Raw genomic sequence first — 17,733 nt, forward strand, 5'->3', positions numbered from 1 at the left:
ATGCCCCCTGTCCCCACACATGCACAAGTCTCCCACTCTGGGAACATCCACACCAGAGTGTGGATGTTACGTTTGTTATGCTTTATGAACCTGCATGGGGACATCGTTATCACCCAAAGTACATAGTTTACCTTAGAATTTATTCTTGGGGTTCTATTTTACCTATTTTTCTATTGTGTCATTTCAGAAGAATTCCACTGTCCTTAAAGTCCTCGTGCTCCAACTATTTATTCCACTTCTTCCAAAAACTGATCTTTTTATTGTCTCCAAGTTTTGCCTTTTCAGAATGTCATATAGTCAGAGTAATACAGTATATAGCTTTTTCAGATTGGCCTCTATCACTTAGAAATGTGCATTTAAAGTTTCTCAAAGTCTTTTCATGGCATCATATCTCAATTGTTTTTAGCGCTGAATAATATTTCACTGTATTCACGTACCACAGTTTATTTATTTATTCATTCAACTATTGAAGGATATCTTGGGTGCTTCCAGGCCTTCATGATTATGAGTAAACCTGCTATGAACATTGTTGTATGGGTTTTTTTATGTAAACATAAGTTTTAAACTTATTTGGGTATGCCAAGGAGCACAATTGCTGAATCACATGGTAATAACATGTTTAATTTTGTAAGAAACTGTTAAACTGTCTTCCAAAGTGGCCGTAGCATATTGCATTTCCACCAACATGAATGAGAATCCCTGTTGTTCAACATCCTTGCCATGTTTGGTGTTTTCAGTGTTTTAGATTTTCATCAATGCACTCAGTGCATAATATACCATTTTTTAATACAAGCTTATTAATATAAAATGCTGAATAATAATGCATCTAAATGAAAAATCACATTAGGAGGATGAGGAGGGGAACGAAAATGGGGTGGTAGTTTAAGAGTGTTGAATCCTCTTTTTAAGAAGTCAGACATTATCTAAAACTGGTAGGGGAGGAAATGTCAGTATAATGCTACTACGTATATAAATACAAAAGTAAACACCGAAAGATACAGCTGAAGGTTATTGAAAGATATAGCTGAAGATAGTTGCCTCTACCTTGTGGGACTTAGGGTTATATGAGGTAGAAGAGCAGCAGTAGAGAATGGTGTCTCTTTCTTATAAGTTTTATGATACCATTGAAATTTTTGAATAATATACATGTATTATTTTGTTAAAAATTAACTTTTAAAAAGTAAATGGATAACCCATAACCAATTCTAAGAAAACAAGCACTGGCATGAGATCTCTTTGAGCTTTGTGGAAGGCTTGGAAAGAAGCCTTAAGTATATAACATTTCAGAGTACCTACCATGTTCTGGCTAGATTTGAGGAAGCATGCTGAGGTTTGGGGTGCTGTGGTGTGTAAGCCTGTATTCCTCATTGCTTAGCTGCCAGTACTTAACCTTGTCTCACCCTAAGTACTCTTATCTCTATGCTTCAGTTTCCTCATCAGTAAAATGAGGATAATAATTATTCCTTGGTTAGGTAAAATACCATTATTATATTCCCAGTGAAAGCATAATGTGCATAAACCAAGTACATCTTGGAGAAGTTAAATTGGTATTGTGGAACCTAAAGACATAGATTATTGTTCCCACAGTCCATTACTATGATCATGAACCAACTTTGTAGTTTTGTGTAAGTCCTGAACATCTCTGAGCTGTGCTTATCATTAATTACTACAAGGCTGTTGTGAAGATCCAATTAAATACAAAAGCATATTTGAAAATACATAAACTATAATGCAGTGTGCAGATGTTAAAAATTTATCTGACTTTATACATCAGCCACTGGGATAAAATAGCCCCTGCTTCAAGAAGCTCAGGGTCCAACAAGGAAACTTACATGTAATAGATTATAATACCCAGTGGTAACTTCCCTATTGGGCTTAATTAGCAGTAGGAGAAGAGTCTGGAGCACTACCCTTTACTTGGGAGAGCCATTTGGTAAGGCACTTGGATTTCACAGAGTTGTCAACATTTGAATTTGCCAAATCAGGTTATTAAAACAAAGAGAACCTAAAATGATGAAAACCATTGTTTTGATTGTTTCATTAAATGAAAGGATATTTACACAAACAGACATGCAGAAAAGCATTTATAAAGTATTAATAGGAAGGTCTTGGTTTCAGAATAAAAGCTAACGCTTTAACCATAGACCACTGAAAGACATCCTGGATCATTGTCTGTTCATAGACCATGATTTAGAATATTTTGATGTAGGAAATCAGCTATCCAAACTGCATCCTGAAGGAAAAATAGTAGTTTTCCAAACAAAGGAAATAGGATGAGAAAAAAAGACATTTCAGACAGAGGAGAGGTCGTAATATGTATAAAGGGATGGAATCATGCAAGGATCGGATGGATTTTCAAGGAAGAGGAAGTTCAGGATGGTGCATGGCAGGACGGAAGGTATAATATTGCACTGCTAGGCTGCATACTTTGAATGATATAAAGATGTGGAGCACATTTCCTGTACTCAGGGTTTTATGTATAATCGTAGACACTAGAAAAGTTAACACGAGAGTTTATTATGAAGATAATTATACAAAATAGGACAAAAGATAACATAGTAGAGGGAAAAATTCAATGTCCCTGGTCAAAGAAATTGACAACAGAAGTGATATAATGAAAGTGATAATGGTGATGGTGGTGGAGATGGTGATGGTGATGATAATGATAATGGTGATGATGATGGTGGTGGTGGTTGTGGTGGTAATGGTGAGGTTTGCAGCATTAACTCTTGATATGACCTAGGTAGAATTCTAAGCACTTTACGTGTATGAGCTTGTTTAATGCTCATAACAAACCTATGACATAGATGTTACTGTTGTCCCCATCGTACAGGTAGGAAAACTGAGGCACACAAAAGTCAAGTAATTTGTCCAAGGTCACACTACTGCTAAGTAGTAGAACCATTATTTGAACCTGATAGTAGGACTTCAGAGTTTGTATTTCCTAATTTCTACCAGGTACTGTGCTGCCTTTCATGGGCTGGCAGAAACAAGCAGAGAAGGAAATTTTCAAAATGAAAGATAAAATTTTCAAAGGGAAAGAGATGTCATGCAGTAGGAATGCCAAGATTTGGTCATTAGCTGTGTTTAAGAGTGCTGTATTACAATAAATAATGGATATCCTTTTGTCTTTCTGACTAAAAGAGGGGTCATTTTCTTCTGCAAAGTCAGATAAGTCACAGGGTTAAGACCTTTATCCTAGGAAACTTTTTTACTTGTTTCTTAAATTCCATACTGAGATTTGATTTAAAATTTTTATATTAAATGCTCAGTTAAGCTTAGTACTTTACTGTCCTTGGCTTATTTAAACTGCTACCATTTCACTCTAGAACTTCTTAAACTCACCCAAGCTATGAGATTTTGCCTAATTTCTTTGCTTTGCTATTCTCTTTTTACACAATGGGCATAATAGAAAGTGAATTGTTGGAACCTTGAAACAAGCAATTAATCAGTTTTTACTTGCCCAGAGGAATGACTTGCTGGACAAGTAGTAAAGTATACTGATTCAATTTAGTTTATTACTTTATGGTTCCTGAGGGAACATGGACTGGCATTTTTAGGCATGACTGAATTATTGATTAACTCTTATCATTCTGTGTTTAAAATAAAAACCAGAATATATGTTTAGATAGTTAGGTATGAGAAATACAGAAGAAAGAAACAAGCAGAGAAGATCAAGTCATGATACATTAAGTATAGACTTATTCTGTGTCAATGATGATTTTACAGGTCTCCCAACTCCCCAGTTGAGTGTGTTTTCTCAGATCTCAGTACTGGGGAGTGTGTATTCTGTGTTCAGAAATGCAAGAAAAGAAGAATTAAAGGTATGATTTCAAATTGACAGCTCTGGAAGGTATATACTACATCTCTCCACAGTTTTATTTATCTCAAGTATATCTAGCACATGACCTGGCACTGGTAACTTATCATAAATGCTTAATAAAGTAAAGAATTAAGAGTTGGCTATTTGTTCAATTATTCATCCATTCCCTCTCTAGTCAATAAACCTTGATTGAGTATAAAGCAATGAGAAGAAAATTCTTCCTTTAAAGGCCACAGAAGAATCTAGAAACTCATTAACATTAATAAACTCACAGAGGAGAGAAGGTCCTCTAATTCAATGTTTTAGTTACATAAGTAAGAAAAACAAGGCCCATGGAAATAAGACATCGTGTGCTGATGTTGCAAAAGGTGGAACTTGAGACAAAGCCTCTGGCTATTCTTTTCTCAACAGTAAACAAGTTTACTTTCCCTAATGACCATAATGTTTTGATGTCTTTAATACTTATTATTAGTAATAACATCTAATGTTCTTATGTTGGATGTTTCCCCACCTCTGTCTTCAACTTCAGATCAGGTTACTGCATATCATACCCAAATTTCAGCAATTTAAGCTTGCATTTCTACTCCTTTCTGTAGTGGAATTGAACTCAAAATCACCCCAGAACTAGAAATATGGTAAAGTCTTAGCATAGCAGAGGTGCCCAGTAGCCAAGAGTAGATCTCACAAAAATGAGTCGTGAATATATGTAGATTCAAAGCAATCTACAGATTCTGTGCAATCGCTCTCAAATTCCAATGGCCTTTATTTTCAGAAATGGAAAAGCTGATCTTCAAAGTCATGTGGAATCTGCAAATAGCTAAAACAAGCTCGAAAATGAAAATGAAAGTTGGAGGATTCACACTTCCCAATTTCACACCTTACTATAAAGCTACAGTAGCAGTTTGGTACTAAAATAAGGATTGATGCATAGACCAACAGAATAGAATTGAGTCCAGAAACAAACCACGTATTTCATTTCAACAAGGGCTATAAGACTATTTAATGAACAAAGAATAGTCTCTTCAACAAATGGTTCTGGAAAAACTGGATATCCACATGCAAATGAATGAGGTCAGACCCCTGTCTCACACCATATGTTAAAATTAACTTAAAATGTATCAGTGACCTAAATATAAGAGCTAAAATAATAAAAGTCTTAGGAAAAACAAGAAGTTAATCATCATGACCTTGATTTTGGCAATTTTCGTAGATATGAGAACGAAAGCACAGCAACAGAATTTTAAAAAATAAAATTGAGCTTTCATTAAAATTAAAGACATTTATGCATCAAAGAACACTGTCAAAAAAGTAAAGAGACAACCCACAGAGTAGAAGAAAATAGTTTGCAGATCATATATCTGATGGGATATATATTATGGTTCTCTATATATAAAGATAATGAGAGAATATTCTGATATATTCCGGTATCCAGACTATACAAAGACAGTTAAGTTCACAAACTCATCCTAGAAAAAGTGCTACATACCTCATTGCTGAATATCACTATGGTCACCTGTGAAGTTCTTCCCTTGGGAAACTATGCAGCAATACAAGCACCTAGTCCATTCTTCAAAGCAATTCTGGAAATTTTTTTCTGGAATGAGCTGTCATTGCATTATCCTTGATGTTCTAAAGGTCATCAAAATGTTCTTCCTTTCAATATTTCCTTTAAAGGAAAAAGTCATTGGGAATCAAATCAGATGAGTAGGTAGGGTATGCCAATATAGTTACTTGTCTGCTGGCTAAAAACTCCCTCACAGACAGTGTTGGGAGAGCTGGTGCACTGTTGTGATACAAGAGCCACACCTTTCTCATGCCAAGATTTTCAGTTAAGATTTTCCTGTTTCTCTATTGATGTTTACTTTGTCTGCTGTGCTTCTCACAGTTAGCCACTGATTTTCAACATACTCTTCCACAATTTTTTTGCAATGTTTTCATCAGTTCTGCTTATTTTTGGACACCCTGAGCACTCTTTATCAGTGACACTTTCTGTCCCCTCAGAAAAACATTTCATCCATTTGTATACTGCTATTTTCTCCATGGCATTATCCTCATAAACGTAGACTATCATGTTCCTGATTTCACTTCCACTCTTTGCATGTTTAACAAGTTTACAAATGTTTGTTCCTTGCTTTAATTCTCCCAATGGCACACAAAAACATGCAGCAATAACAAATGCTACTCAGCAAGACACCACTACACGTTGACACAGATACAACTGTGAGAACCTGTTATACCAAGGTTATGAAGCCTTATCAAGTTGTTTGTACAATGAGGCCAACTTAATTGTCAGACCTCATACAGTCAGCCTCTCATATCTTCAGGCTCCACATTCTCAGATCTAACCAACTGGAGATCAAAAATATCTCCAACAATATAAAATTACACAAATAAGGGATATGGTATAACAACTATAGTAAAACCTCTGTAATTGACCATCTCCCTACATTGACCACCTCCTTAAGTTGACATACTTTTCATAGAACAGACATGCACTTCATATGCCCAATGGAAGTTCCTTATGTTGACCACCCCAATATGCTGATTAATTTGTTTCAGTGCCTTGGCTGGTTAACTGAAAGAGGTTCTACTGTATTTACATAATGTTTACTATGTATTAGTTGTTTTAAGTAATCTAGAGATTTTATATAAGGAACTTCAGTATATGTGTATTTGAGAATCCACAGGGAGTCCTGGAACCAATCCCCTGTGGGACAGCTAAACAAAGAACCCTTACAACTTACAAAGTAAAAGACAACCCAATTAAAAAATAATCAAAGAATTTGAATACACATTTCTCCAAAGAAGATATACAAATGGCAGGCAAACACATGAAAAGATGCTCAATATCATTAGTCATTAAGGAAATGCAAATTAAAATCACAGTGAGGTAACACTTCATACACACTAGGTGAGCTATAATTTTTCTAATAGAAATAATAAGTATTGGGCAAGAATGTAGAGAAATTGGAACCTTTGTATATTACTGAGTAGAACACAAAATGGTTCACCCACTGTGGAAAACAGTATGGTGGTTCCTGAAAATGTTAATCATAGAATTCCATATGACCCTGCATTTCCACTTCTAGATTTGTACCCAAAAGAATGGAAAACAGTACTCAAACAAGTATATATACATTCAAAGCCCCACTACTCAGAATAAGCAAAATGAGGAAACAACCCAAATAGTCATCAATAGATGGATGGACAAACAAAATGATGTCATATGTACTACAATGGAATAGTACCAGCCATAAAATGGAATAAAATACTGATAGATGCTATAATGTGGATGAACCTCCAAAACATTACACTAAGTGAAAAAAGTCAGACATAGAAGATCACAATATTGTATGATTCCATACATATGAAATATCCAAAATAGGTAAATCCATAGAGAAAGAGCATAATTTTGTGGTTTCCAGAGACTGGAAGCCTGAGGGATTGGGAGAAACCACTTAATAATGAGTAAAGTTTTACTTTGGAGTGAGGGAAATGTTTTGGAAGTAGAAGGAGATAACAGTTACAAAGCATTGTGAATGTATTAAGTATGCTGAATAATTCACATAAAAATGGTCAATTTTATGATAAGGTGAATTTTTCCTCAGTAAATTATTTTCTTAAAAAAAGCTTAAAGGACACAATTCATTCAGTATAGCCAAGTTTAGGGGATAGCCCAGGTTTATTTACCTCTTTGGACATCAAAACCTTTCATTATTAAAAAAAAAAAACAGTAAGATATAATGGTTTTGACACTATAGTAATGAAATACTTTGCACAAATATTAAATAGCACTTGCTGCATACCAGACACTATTTTTATACTCTCACATACATTAATCATCATTTAAATCTCATTTAATCATCATGATAGCCCTATAAGGTAAGTACTATTTTTACATCAGTGATTTACAGATGAGAGCAGAGTACAACAAGGTAAAGTGACTATGCCAAGGTCACACAGCTAATAAGTAATGGAGCTGGAATATAAGCCCAGGATGCCTTGCTCCAGAGCCCAACACTATGATACACTGCTTCTTAAAATCTTTCAGCATTAGACAGTAAACTCCACAAGGGCAGAGATTTGAATCCATGCCATTCCCAGAGAAAATCTGGTAATTATGTGGCTAATGAATGGACAAAAAGTGAGCAGACTTTATAGAAATATCTTGGCAGAGACCTTTACATTTTATGCTTGGTTCTCACTGCATGTGTCTCACTGGTGTTTCAGAGAGGTGAACTTTGATATAACTAAGTCACTATTATAGGCACTACAGGCTATTGCCAAATAAATAAGATGAATATAGATGAGTCTGGGACCAGTGAATTATCATACAATTAATTCTTACTTAAACTATATGAATTAGGAGGAGACCTGAACTAAAGCAGATCTATAAATCTCACTATTTTATAAGGTATTTCCCCCTGATAAAAAGGGGGATGATGATATTTAATGCATAAAGTGTTTTATGTGTGTATTAAAATTGATGACTTAATTTTTAAAGCTGGTTAATATTCTCATCAAAGATATTAAACACCTACAGAATGGTTCATTTTATGATGGCTTTAAGACCAAAAAAAGGCAAATAGGGTTACAAAGTCACTCAAACATTCTAATTATATACTAACTCATACTAGGAGCAAAAAATATTTTTTAAAAAAGTCCACCATCTGGTTGTTCTTGGAGGCTACATGAGCAAATCTGTCATCTTTCTCATAGCCTTCTCCTGCATGTACCATTTTGCCATTCCAAATGACCATTCCAGCCAGCATTATGTGCTGTCATATTTGCTAACAAAAGCAGTTTAGATTCAGCTATGTCATTTCATTAACTAAATGTTAATCAGGCAGTCTGTATGTTTCCATACACATTCCCTCACAGAAGATAGAAATTCTCTGAAAGAACAATCCACACAGGTCCTGGTCCCTTAGTATCTGATTGTCAGCTTGATTTGTTATTTGCCACCTTAGGAGAAAGTTGTGATACCCAAATAAAAGTAGTCTCTGCTACTTTTCAGGATATAGCTGAACAAAGAATAACCAGAGCAAAAATGGAGTACTTAACTAGTCTGGGCTGTTACTAAAGAACTTTTTCCATGACCATTTACTGAGCCTCCCCTTTCAACCAGGTGCTGTGCTAAATATTATCACTGAAATTCGTGTTGGGGTTCTTCTGTCATTCTCTCTTATACCAGCAACCCTTTGGCCAAACTGTCCTTCAGTTCCGAAAATGCACCAAAGTCCTGCTTTCACAATCGTTGATGTTCTGTTTCCTCTACCTGAATGATTGCTCCCACCCCCATAACCCCAGTCTTCTTTCTGCTTATCTTTTATGTCTCAGCTTAAATATCTCTTTATCAGCCAAGTTTTTCCCTAACACTCTATGTAATTAGATTCCTCTATTATGCTCTTTCATTACCTTGAACTTTGCAGAGCATTTAACAAAATGATAAGTAATTATTTATGATTTGATTTGTTTCATAGTCTCTGCTAGTTGTAAGCTTTGAGAGGGCAAGGAGAGGATTACTCTGGCTCACCACTAGATTCTCAGCCATTGGACAAGTGCCTGGCATATAGTGGAGCCTCTATAAATACGAAGGCAGACCATGCTGTCTATGGACTCCCAATTCAGCACTATTTAATTTTTGTGATCTATGCTAATTTCAGACATAACTCTTATTTTTAAATCAAGCTGTAAATACTAAATAAAATAAAATAAACTGACATAATAGACACCAAAGGTGTAATCCCACCAATCAGCCTCCCTCCACCCATCCTCTCTCCTCCCTCTCCCCCTTCCCCATATTCTTAGGTTATAACTGGGTTATGGCTTTGAAACCCATAAATTAGTGTCATAGTAGGGCTGAGTACATTGGATACTTTTTCTTCCATTCCTGAGATACTTTACTAAGAAGAATATGTTCCAGCTCCAACCATGTAACCATGAAAGGTAAAGTCTTCATCTTTCTTAAGGCTGCATAATATTCCATGGTGTACATATAACACAATTTATTAATCCATTCATGGATCGATGGGCACTTGGGCTTTTTCCATGACTTAGCAATTATGAATTGGGCTGCAATAAACATTCCGGTACAAATACCTTTGTTATAATGTGATTTTTGGTCTTCTGGGTATATACCTAGTAGAGGAATTATAGGATCGAATGGCAGATCTATTTTTAGATCTGTAAGTGTTCTCCAAACATCTTTCCAAAAGGAATGTATTAATTTGCATTCCCACCAGCAGTGTAGAAGTGTTCCTTTTCTCCACATCCACGCCAACATCTCTGGTCTTGGGATTTTGTGATATGGGCTAATCTTACTGGAGTTAGATGATATCTCAAAGTAGTTTTGATTTGCATTTCTCTGATAAAGGATGATGACCGTTTTTTCATATGACTGTAGGACATGCACCTGTATTCTTCAGAGAAGTTTCTCTTCAAGTCCCTTGCCCAGTCTGCGATGGGATCACTTGTTCTTTTCTTGCTTATACGTTTGAGTTCACTGTGGATTCTGGTTATTAAACCTCTGTGGGAGATAACCTGCAAATATCTTCTCCCATTCTGAGGGCTGTCTGCTTGATTTACTTACTGTGTTCTTGGCTGTGCAGAAGCTTTCTGGTTTGATCAGGTCCCAGTACTGTATTTTTGAAGTTGCTTCAATTGCCTGGGGTATCCTTCTCATAAAATACTCGCCAAGACCAATTTCTTCAAGGGTTTTCCCTGCACTCTCTTCTAGTATTTTCATAGTTTCATGTCTTAAGTTTAAATCTTTAATCCAGTGAGAGTCTATCTTAGTTAATGGTGAAAGGTGTGGGTCCAGTTTCAGTCTTCTAGTTCACCCAGCACCATTTGTTAAAGAGGGATTCTTTTCCCCACTGAATGTTTTTAATTGGCTTGTCAAAGATCAAATAATGGTAAGTAGCTGGAATCATCTCTTGCTTCTCTATTCTGTTCTATACATCTACCTCTCAGTCTTTGTGGCAATACCATGCTGTTTTGATCACTATCGATTTATACTATAGTCTGAGGTCTGGTAACGTGATACCTCCTGCTTTGTTTTTATTTCTGAGTAATGTCTTGGCTATTCAAGGTTTTTTCTGATTCCATATAAAATGAAGTATTGTTTTTTCAAAATCTTTAAAGTATGTCAGTGGAGTTTAATTAGGGATTGCATTAAAATTGTATATTGCTTTGGATAGTATGGACATTTTAAGAATGTTGATTCTTCCCAGCCATAAGCATGGTATGTTTTTGCATTTGTTAACATTTTCAGCTATTCCTTTCCTTGGAGTTCCATAGTTCTCTTTATAGAAATCTTTCACGTCCTTTGTCAGATAAACTCCCAAATATTTCATCTTCTTTGGCACTACTGTGAATGGAATAGAGTCCTTAACTGTTTTTTCAGCTTGACTATTGTTGGCATATATAAAGGCTACCGATTTATGAATGTTGATTTTGTAACCTGAGACGCTGCAGTATTCCTTGATCACTTCTAAGAGTTTTGTAATAGAATCCCTGGTGTTTTCAAGATATACAATCATGTCATTGTGAAGAGCGAAAGTTTGATCTCTTCTGACCCTATATGGATACTCTTGATCGCCTATTCTTCCCTCACTGCGGTGGCTAAAACTTCCAATACAATGTTAAAGAGCAGTGGAGACAATGGGCAGCCTCATCTGGTTCCTGATCTGAGTGGAAATGATTTCAATTTAACTCCATTCAATACGATATTGGCTGTGGGTTTGCTGTAGATGGCCTCTATCAGTGTAAGAAATGTCCCTTCTATACCAATTTTCTTAAGTGTTCTGATCATGAAGGGATGCTGGATATTATCATAAGCTTTTTCTGCACCAATTGAGAGAATAATATGGTATTTCTTTTTTAATTTGTGTGCTGAATTATAATTATAGATTTATGTATGTTGAACCACTCTTGAGACCCTGGGATAAAACCGACTTGGTCTCAATGTATAATTTATTTCATGTGTTGCTGGATTCTGTTTGTTAGGATCTTGTTGAAATATTTTTGCATCTATATTCATTAGTGATATTGGTTTATAATTTTCTTTTCTTGTTGGGTCTTTTCCTGGTTTGGAGATCAGGGTGATGTTTCCTTCATAGAACTTGTTGGGTAGTCTTCCTTCTTCTTCTATATTTTGTAACAAGTTGAGTAATATATGTAGTAGTTCCTCTTTAAGGGTTTGGTAGAATTCTGACGTGAAGCCATCTGGTCCCAGGCTTTTCTTTTTAGGGAGATTTCATATAGTTGATGCTATTTCAGAACTTGATATTGGCCTGTTCAACCTTTCCACTTGATTCTTGCTAAGGCTTAGAAGGGGATGTGCTTCCAGGTATTGGTCAATTTCCCTCAGATTTTCATATTTCTGAGAATAAAGTTTGTTGTAATATTCATTAAGGATTTTTTGAATTTCTGAGGAGTCTGTTGTTATTTCGTCTTTGTCATTTCTGATTGATGAAATTAGAGATTTTGCTCTTTTTTTCCTGGTTAGGTTAGCCAAAGTTTTACCTATTTTATTGACCTTTTCAAAAAACCAACTTTTTGATTTATTGATCTGTTGTATAATTCTTTTGTTTTCAACTTTATTTAATTCTGCTCTAATTTTGGTTATTTCTTTTCTTCTACTGGGTTTGAGGTTGGAATGTTCTTCCTTTTCCAGTTGCTTGAGATGTCCCATGCAGTTGTTAACTTCCTCTCTTTGTGTTCTCTTGAGGGAGGCTTGCAGTGCTGTAAATTTCCCTCTTAGGACTGCCTTTGTGGTATCACAGACGTTCTGATAATTTGTGTCTTCATTGTCGTTTTATTCCAAAAATTAGACAATTTCCTTCTTAATCTCATCTCTGAGAGAGCTATCATTCAGCATAAGGTTATTTAACTTCCATGTTTTTGTATGAGTATGCAGATTCCTGTTGTTACTGAGTTCAACTTTTATTCCATGGTGGTCCGAGAAGATGCAAGGAATAATTTCTATTCCTTTAAATTTAATGAGCTTAGACTTGTGACCTAAGATGTGATCGATTTTGGAGTATGTTCCGTGGGCTGATGGGAATATGTATATTCAGTTTTCTTGGGATGAAATGTTTTATAGATGTCTGCTTAATCCAAATGTTGGATGGTTAGGTTTAAATCTAAAATTTCTGTGCTCAGCTTCTTATTGGAGGATCAATCCAACACTGCCAAAGGAGTGTTGAAATCTCCAACTATTATGGAGCTGGAGGAATTCAAGTTGCTAATGTCTGTTAGAGTTTCTCTTATAAATTGAGGCATATTCTGGTTGGGTTCATAAATATTAATAATTGAAATCTCATCACATTGAGTCTTACCCTTAACAAATATGAAGTAACCATTCTTGTCCTTCCTTACTTTTGTTGGTTTAAAGCCTATTGTATCTGCAAATAAAATTGCAACGCCTGCTTTTTTCTGGTTACTATTTGCCTGAAATATGGATGACCATCCTTTCACCCTGAGTCTATATTTATCTTTTAAGGTAAGATGTGACTCTTGTATGCAGCAAAAATCTGGCATGAGTTTTTGTATCCAGTCAGCTAACCCGTGCCTCTTTAGAGGACAGTTTAAGCCGTTCACATTAATGGAGAATATTGATAAGTCTGGTAAAATTTGGGGTATCGAGTTTTTTGAAAGTCCCGTAGAAAAATACTTCCGGGTTGCTGGATGACCTTGAGCCCTCCGAAGCGATATGGCGGCTCTTTGCAGGCTGAGTGTCCTCTGCGGTGCCCAAGGAGGCCGAGCTCTGTTCCTCCGAGCCTCAGTGATCAGACCTGCTTATGTCTCAGCATTTCTCCAGGACCGACCTGCCCCAGGATGGTGTGGAGCGCAGCACATACACCTGTCACCGAGCCACCACTCTGCTTCCAAGGCTGCATCTCTCCACTGGACTAGTGAGAGGGTTGTCAGTGTTTTGCTCCTGGGCCTGCTTCCAGCTGCTTATTTGAATCCTTGTTCTGCGATGGACTACTCCCTGGCTGCAGCCCTTACTCTCCATAGTCACTGGGGCCTTGGACAAGTTGTTACTGACTATGTTCATGGGGACACATCGCAGAAAGCTGCCAAGGCAGGCCTTCTGGCACTTTCAGCTTTAACCTTTGCTGGGCTTTGTTATTTCAACTATCATGATGTGGGTATCTGCAGAGCTGTTGCCATGCTGTGGAGACTCTGACCTTTTTGACTTCCTACTTTAAGAATTGATTGTATGCCTCTTTGCCTCTGCTTTGTCGTGCCATTCAACTCATAATAAGGAAGAAATGATTAAGTCCATTGGTGGACAAAGCTCTTGTTATAATCATGTGGTTATTTTCAAATATTAATTTTTGAGAAAAAGGTTTGAGAGGTATAGCCAAGAAATTTTAAGACTGAGTTTCATATTATACTGAGTTAATGGAGTTGTCTCTCAACTTCTAACAAGACTCATAGTTTAACAAAACTTTATGCAACTATACAAGCTTTTGCCTTCTAATTTATCAGTCTAAGAGATTTCAGCTTTATTACCATCAACACATGATCAGACTTACATATTTGGTCTGGAAATAAGGGACAAAGGGAAAGACTGTTAATTCATGAATAATGACTTTGCAGAAAATTAGATAGTTTAATTTTTGAAAAAATCCCTCTCTGCTTAGTTGATACCAGCTACTGATGATTACATATCCTAGAGAAACTCTAAAATTAGGAAATACTGATATCTGTCTCACATTCTGAATTTCTAAATCCTAGGAAGCAGAGCTTGGAGAGCTTCTGAATGTAGAGAAGTTCCATGTAAGGACTAGATGCCCCTTGTAGATGTATCAAAATACTATCAATTCTAAACTGAGACTTAATCCTCAAATGTGTTTTACTTGTTCTAAAATAATCTGTCCACAAATATAATGTATAAGTAATAAATTGTTATTTTCCCATTGTAGAACCCCAACATGAAAATGTATTCTATGAAAAGAAATTTTTAAAAATGTTGTATAATAAAAATATATGCTACTCTTTTATGTAAAAAAAAAAAAAAAAAAGAAAGTCCCGTAGATATTTTTTATCCTTTCACCACTGTGGAAGTTAGAGTTTGATCAAAAAGTTTCTCAGTGAGTTTACTTTTGTGGTAGAGGATTAGGCTGGTCAAAATGGAGGATAGGTCTGAGAATATCCTGAAGAGCTGGTTTGGTTATAGCAAATGTTTTCAACATGTGCATGTCATTAAAGTATTTAATTTCTCCATCACAAGTGAAAGTCAAGTGTAGCTGGATACAGGATCCGGGGTTGAAAGTTATTTTGTTTTAGGAGATTAAAAGTCGATAACCCTCTTCTGGCTTGAAAAGTTTCAGCAGAGAGATCTGCAGTCATTCTAATTTTCTTCCCTTTGAAGGTAATAGTTTTCTTTCGCCTGGCTGCTTTCAGTATTTTCTCCTTCATATTAACTTTAGTGAAGTTAATTATGATATGCCTGGGGGATGTCTTATTCAGATTGAGTCATGCTGGGGTTCTGAAACTGTCTGCTATCTGAATTTCAGAATCTCTTGGCATGTCTGTAAAATTCCCTTTCATAATTTCATGGAGAAGGGCCTCTGTGTCTTGCAAGGCCACTTCATCACTTTCAGGAATTTCAATGAGGCTGATATTAGCCTTCTTTGAATTATCCCAGAGCTCTCTGAGAGAATGGTCCATTTTTGCTCTCCATTTCTCTTTCTCTTTGAGAGTTTGGGAGCATTCAAAAGCTTTGTCTTCAATGTCAGAAATCCTTTCTTCTGATTGCTCCACTCTGTTACTGAGAGTTTCTGCTATAGTTTTCAGATCTTTGAGGGCTGCAAAATCTTGCTTCGGTGCGCCAGAATCTTTGGTGGTTTTGTCTTTAAATTCGTTAATTTCTTGAGACAACTTTTGAATTTCTCCTTGAATTTCTAATTCTGACTTTTGAATGCTCCTCGAATTTCTAATTCCAAATTTTCCTCCATTCTATTAATCTTGTTTGCAATCCAAATTCTGAATTCGCTTTCTGACATCTCGGCCAGCTGTTTATGAATGGGATCTTCAGTTACATCTGCCATGTCTTTCCTTGGGGACGTTGATCTATTCTGGTTATTCATGTTACCAGAGTTCTTCCACTGATTTCACCCCATGATTATTTTACACCGTTTGACATTTCCCCTGGAGCTTTGTCGAAGACCCGTACAGTGCTACCACCTGAGAAACTGGGAACCTGTTTGGGTGGTTGGGCAACGTGTTTCTGTCTTGTTTTCAGCTGGTCTCTCTCTGACCCTAGTCAAACAGTTACTCTGGGTTGAAGTCTCAGCTGTGGAGAAATACCAGCAATTAAGTCACCCTGCCCCCGACAGGTAACAATTGGGAAAGGAAAATCAATCCTTCCTACAACCACACACCCAAGGCACCACTTGGATAGTCCTCGGGTGATTGGCTCAATTCAAAAGGTCCAAATCAATTGTTTCAGTCAGCACCTATCTCAGGTGGGAGAGTTTAAAAGGTCTCTGCCAACTAGATCGCAGGAGTCTGCTGACAACTCAAGTATGACTTGTTCTGGTGCTCCATGAAGTCAGGAATACCCACCCAGCAAATAGATTAGTCTGGGAAGGTTGATGCCTCCTTCCCCACCTTGTACCTCTGTCACACCTAGTCACTGATAGCCCCACAGGGCTGTGACCCAATTGCCTCCAATGAGCAGATACTTCAGGGGTTTGCACCTGCCTGAATCACAGGGAAATCTATATCTGCTCAGCCAGGCCACTACTCTCTGCCTCTATCTATCAGGGGGAGGTGGGGCCTGACAACCTCCTTGATGGAGGCTGGGGGTTGTTCACTCAGTTCCAGCCCCACCCCTAACTGATGTTATTGACAGAAAAGCACAACTTTGCAGAATTTGTTTCTGTCCCGGCTAAATTCCCCTGCAGAAGAGAAGCCGTTTTGAGTTCACAGAATCTATACATCAGGCCCTGTCTTTGCTCCTGCAAAGGTTTGTATTCATAGCTTGGATAGCTGTCAGTTATAGCCTCCTGCACTCCTTTCTCTAGGCTGACTATCCCCTGAGAGCCGGGTGCGTCTTAGGCTAAGTAAAGCAGTCCTCTGGGTTGGGCTCACCCTGGGAGTCAGCCAGCTCTGTGTGTGCATTTTCTAGTCCCCACACTCCACCCAGGCTGGCACCACCTCAGGCAAACCCTTTACTCATGGGGCCTGCATTTCCATCCCAGATCTGTTCTGCGATGGTTGCAACCTGAGAAGATGCCCGGCCTCCTCTGATTACCCAGGGAGACAGGGGGTGTGGCTTTGGAATATCTGGGGGTGAGCCCTATTTTTGCCAAAAATGGCTGCTGCTCTGTACCTTGGGGCATCACTGCTCCAATGTGGTTCCCTCTCAGCCTACCATCCTCTCCTCACTCCCATGCCACAGTATCAGCATTAGACCAGCTGCAGTCCATGCCCTGTCCACACCCCTCATGAAATCACCCAAGAATCTGGACTCCTGCGGGACAGGACTCCAGACCTCAGAGTGAGAGTGGAGCGGAGTGCTAGGAGCTCAGAATTGCAGGTAGAGAATATATACAGTTTTATACAGTTTTATGCCTGGCAGGAGAACGCTGTAGCACCCTAGTAGGGGAGGTAGGTCCAGTTTTTAGAGGGTCTCTCTCGTGGAGTGTAGTGGGAGGCCCTTTGAACTCTGCTTGTTTGTTTGTGGGGCACTCTGAGCATTTCTCATGGGGGAGTGGACTCCTGTCCACTTGGTGATGGGTGTTGTGCCTTTTGTTTGTATCCTTGGGGTCACAGCTCACCTCAGCGGGGTTGATGTGCGTTCTTCAACCTTCTCTCGTGGTGCAGCTCTAATCCACCAGGTTACTTGCTAAATTTCTGTCCTTTAACTCTCCTTCTTGACAGGAGCC

General features: G+C 37.6%; 2 protein-coding genes across 2 annotated transcripts in view; both read left to right on the forward strand.

Moving 5' to 3' along the window:
* The window catches only part of CFAP20DC (CFAP20 domain containing), a 360,272-nt gene that overhangs the window by 151,106 nt on the left and 191,433 nt on the right, over window positions 1-17,733 (forward strand). The gene's annotated exons all lie outside the window — the stretch shown is intronic.
* LOC128591854 (succinate dehydrogenase [ubiquinone] cytochrome b small subunit, mitochondrial) lies at window positions 13,502-14,841 on the forward strand. Its single transcript, XM_053599625.1, has one exon. It carries the CDS (start codon window positions 13,542-13,544, stop codon window positions 14,019-14,021), a length of 480 nt encoding a protein of 159 aa, XP_053455600.1. The 5' UTR covers window positions 13,502-13,541; the 3' UTR covers window positions 14,022-14,841.

Source organism: Nycticebus coucang, chromosome 8, assembly GCF_027406575.1.
Source record: "Nycticebus coucang isolate mNycCou1 chromosome 8, mNycCou1.pri, whole genome shotgun sequence".
Taxonomy (NCBI): domain Eukaryota; kingdom Metazoa; phylum Chordata; class Mammalia; order Primates; family Lorisidae; genus Nycticebus; species Nycticebus coucang.